This window comes from Blastomyces gilchristii, assembly GCF_000003855.2.
Source record: "Blastomyces gilchristii SLH14081 genomic scaffold supercont1.3, whole genome shotgun sequence".
In the NCBI taxonomy this organism is placed as follows: domain Eukaryota; kingdom Fungi; phylum Ascomycota; class Eurotiomycetes; order Onygenales; family Ajellomycetaceae; genus Blastomyces; species Blastomyces gilchristii.
Window position 1 is genome coordinate 5,826,424 of NW_003101680.1, and position 3,249 is coordinate 5,829,672.

The 3,249-nt window shown below is 28.5% G+C and overlaps 1 protein-coding gene across 1 annotated transcript; it reads right to left on the bottom strand.

Annotated features, from left to right (window-relative positions):
* Positions 1-272: 272 nt before the first annotated feature.
* On the bottom strand, positions 273-1,453 carry BDBG_16622 (uncharacterized protein; the record flags this gene model as incomplete). The annotated part of the gene is made up of 3 exons (XM_031724540.1): positions 273-398; positions 607-672; positions 1,049-1,453. Coding segments are annotated over 3 exons (596 nt in total), but the record flags the coding sequence as incomplete, so codon positions are not given.
* Positions 1,454-3,249: the final 1,796 nt, after the last annotated feature.

The following is a 3,249-nucleotide window of genomic DNA, read 5'->3' on the forward strand; positions in this document are numbered from 1 at the left end:
GAGAGCTGCAAGTCACTCTTGTAACAATATCATACATATCTCTGATTTCTCTATTACTCTGTGTATAACATTAATATCATTCATCACAAGATTGACTGAAATGCTAATATAGAAATGTGTACACATACACATAGAAAAATTGAAGAAGAGTGTAAGACCTGCAGAACTAGAAGTCAGAGCAGAGAGAGTGAAGACAGAAGAAATGAAAGAAGAAGAAGACACAGCGCTGAATAAACAATAGTGAGAGTCATCTGAATCTGAATACTTATGACTCAGTATGCACACAATCTTCTCTACAGAGAAGAGAGAGAAAGTGCTGAGAGAAGCTTGAGAACAGAAAAGAGTAGTCTCCGCAGTATTATCATCTTTGATTAAAATGATCTCTGACACTGAAGCAACTAAGAATCATTATTAGAGTATGAAAATCACAAAATCAGAGATGAGAACAGTTATTAAATGAACACTCACTGATCTTAGAATTGTACATGTAATTACAACATGTACAAGACTTCTCAGAAAGAGAGAGAGAGACACAGAGAAATACAGAGAGAAGAATATAATATATAAATGACTTATTCTCATAATAATATCTTAGACAAGGCATACAAGTCTCACATCTGTGAGTGTAAAGGAGTATAACATCTGTGTTCTCATTTGTGAAAACACAGATATCTTTTGCCTGCATTATAAAGTCAGATAACAGATATCAGAGAATAGACTGATACAGATCTATCATTTCAAAGAAATTCATTAGAGTGAATGTCTCTGTGATGTTGAACTTTATAGTTGTAAAAAGTTTCTTAGTGTTTATGAACACTACAACTTCATGTATAACAAAACTCATAATAATTTCCTCTAAGAACAGAAAAATCAGTGTCAGAAAGAGAAGATTGAAAAGGAAAAGACTTATAATCTCAATACTATTGAGAAGAAGAGTGATTGTTGAGTATAAATGAATAATTATCTCACTATAAATACTTAAAATGAATATAATACTCAGTATCTGTAACCAAGCTTTAGATAGTTGTATTATACCTTATCTTTGTACAATAAATTATTCTATAGATCAGTAAGAAGAATGAGAGTATACACACTGAGAAATGTGATTTATTAAGTTTATACAATATCTTCTTGAAAGAGGAAGAGCTAGTAATGAAAGTATAAGCAGAAGCAAACATAGCAGAATTAGAAGTAATAGAAGCAGAGATAGCAGAAGTGAGAGAATCAGACACAGAGATAAGTGTAGAAGATTGAGAGAGAGCAGCAGAAAAAGAAACAGAGAGAATAGAGAGAGATGTGAAAGACTCAGTTATACATAACATAGACAATTTCTTCATTATCATATTCTTCAAGTTCTTGATCAGTGATTCAACATTGAGTTTACTATTATCAGTAAATGCAGATCTGTCAATGTGTAAAGATTTTATATAAAGAAAAATAAATACATCAGCATCTGCATTTATAAAAAATTGTGTCAGAAAACATGATCAGATACTCACTGAGAAAAGAAGATTGAGAGTGTATAAGAAGATGAAGAAGATGTGTCATTTATAATAGTACATTCTGACAATTGTTAGAAGATAAACAAATTCTGATCATGTTTTACAATATGTTACATCTACTGCTAACAAACTGTCTGATATGAGTACTATAATGATACTTTTTATGAGAGCAGTGAGTCATCATCAGAAACATATATAATATAATAGATGAACAGATAGAAGATATTGAACAGAAGAAGAGACAGAAATCTTAAATAAGATAATAATATTCAATGATCATAATAATGAAGAAGATGATTGAAAAATGAAAAAAGTTAGTGAATAAGTGATGTAATATACTGAAAGTTTCTTTGTGAGAATGTATACAGAATACTAGCTGAATCAGAAATAGACTACACAATTATAAATACTAGTGATATGCTAATCCGCATGAAGCTAGAGTGTATATCATGATTATATAAGTGTAACTGAATCTGATAAGAGAGAATGTGATTCAGAAGAATGTACAACTGCTGAATAATAACACAGTCACTTCTGAACATGCTTACAAATGTAAAGAGATCATAGCAGTCACTAATTAATTTAGTATAATGTATATAAGAAGTCAGTGTATGTCTATAATCATATACTGACTCAAGCAATCTTTGAATCACATATTAAAAAAATCTGAAAAAATTATTTTTTTCATAGATAATGTGAAAAGTAATCAGATTTAATGTAAAAATAATAAAATAACAATAATTTCTCAGAATAAACAGTGAAAAATAATCATTTTTCAAAAATTAAAATAAGACTGAAACTGAAAATTAAATTCACTCTAATTCAGTTTATTCAGTAATTACTTATATTAGAATTTAATAATAATTATTAATAATACTTATTAAATAATTAAATATATTCTTGTATAAGTGAATTTTTTTATTTTCTTATGAAAACTACACTTAGACTGACTAATGAGATTATAAATTTCACATTTAACCTTATTTAATCTGATCTAATATATTTCTTAATATAAGTGTCATCTAGACTGGCCGCCAGAACCATGAATTTCACATTTGATCCCATTTGATCTGGTCTCATACATTTCTTGGCGTGAATCCCGCTGGGACTAGTCATTAAAAAAACATGCAAAGTGACTATATATGAGATCTTAAAATGGAATCATGACTTAAGAAAAATGAGAAAGTGGTCTCATTTAATCTCATTTAGTCTCATTCTTAGCATAAAGTTACTATTTTTAGACATTTTAAGGTTTTTTTTACACTATTTTAAATTTTTTAAAAAGTAACGCTTTTTGATAATACTCAAATGAGATTTAAAGTCATTTAAAATAATAAAAATAATTTAAATTGAGAAGTGGAAATCATGGTCTCATTTGAAAAATGTGATAAGAGTAGACAGTAAGTTTCACTGAGACAGTATGAGACTACTATCTAATGTTAAAACTGTGTAATGAGATCAGTCGAATTGGTAATGAAACTATCAAAAAGTCTGGTCCTGGTCTCAGACACGGTCACACGGTCAGTCTACTGTCATCAGAACTAAGCATTAAAAAAATCTGAAAATAAATTATTTCTAAGAGAAATGATGTGAAAAATAATCAGATTTAATTCAAAAATAGTGAAATAAAAGTAATATCTCAGAATAAACTGTAAATGATAATTATTCTTTCAAAATCAGAATAAGACTAAGACTGAATATTAAATTCAGTCTCATTCAGTTTATTCAGTGAGTGCTTATATAATCA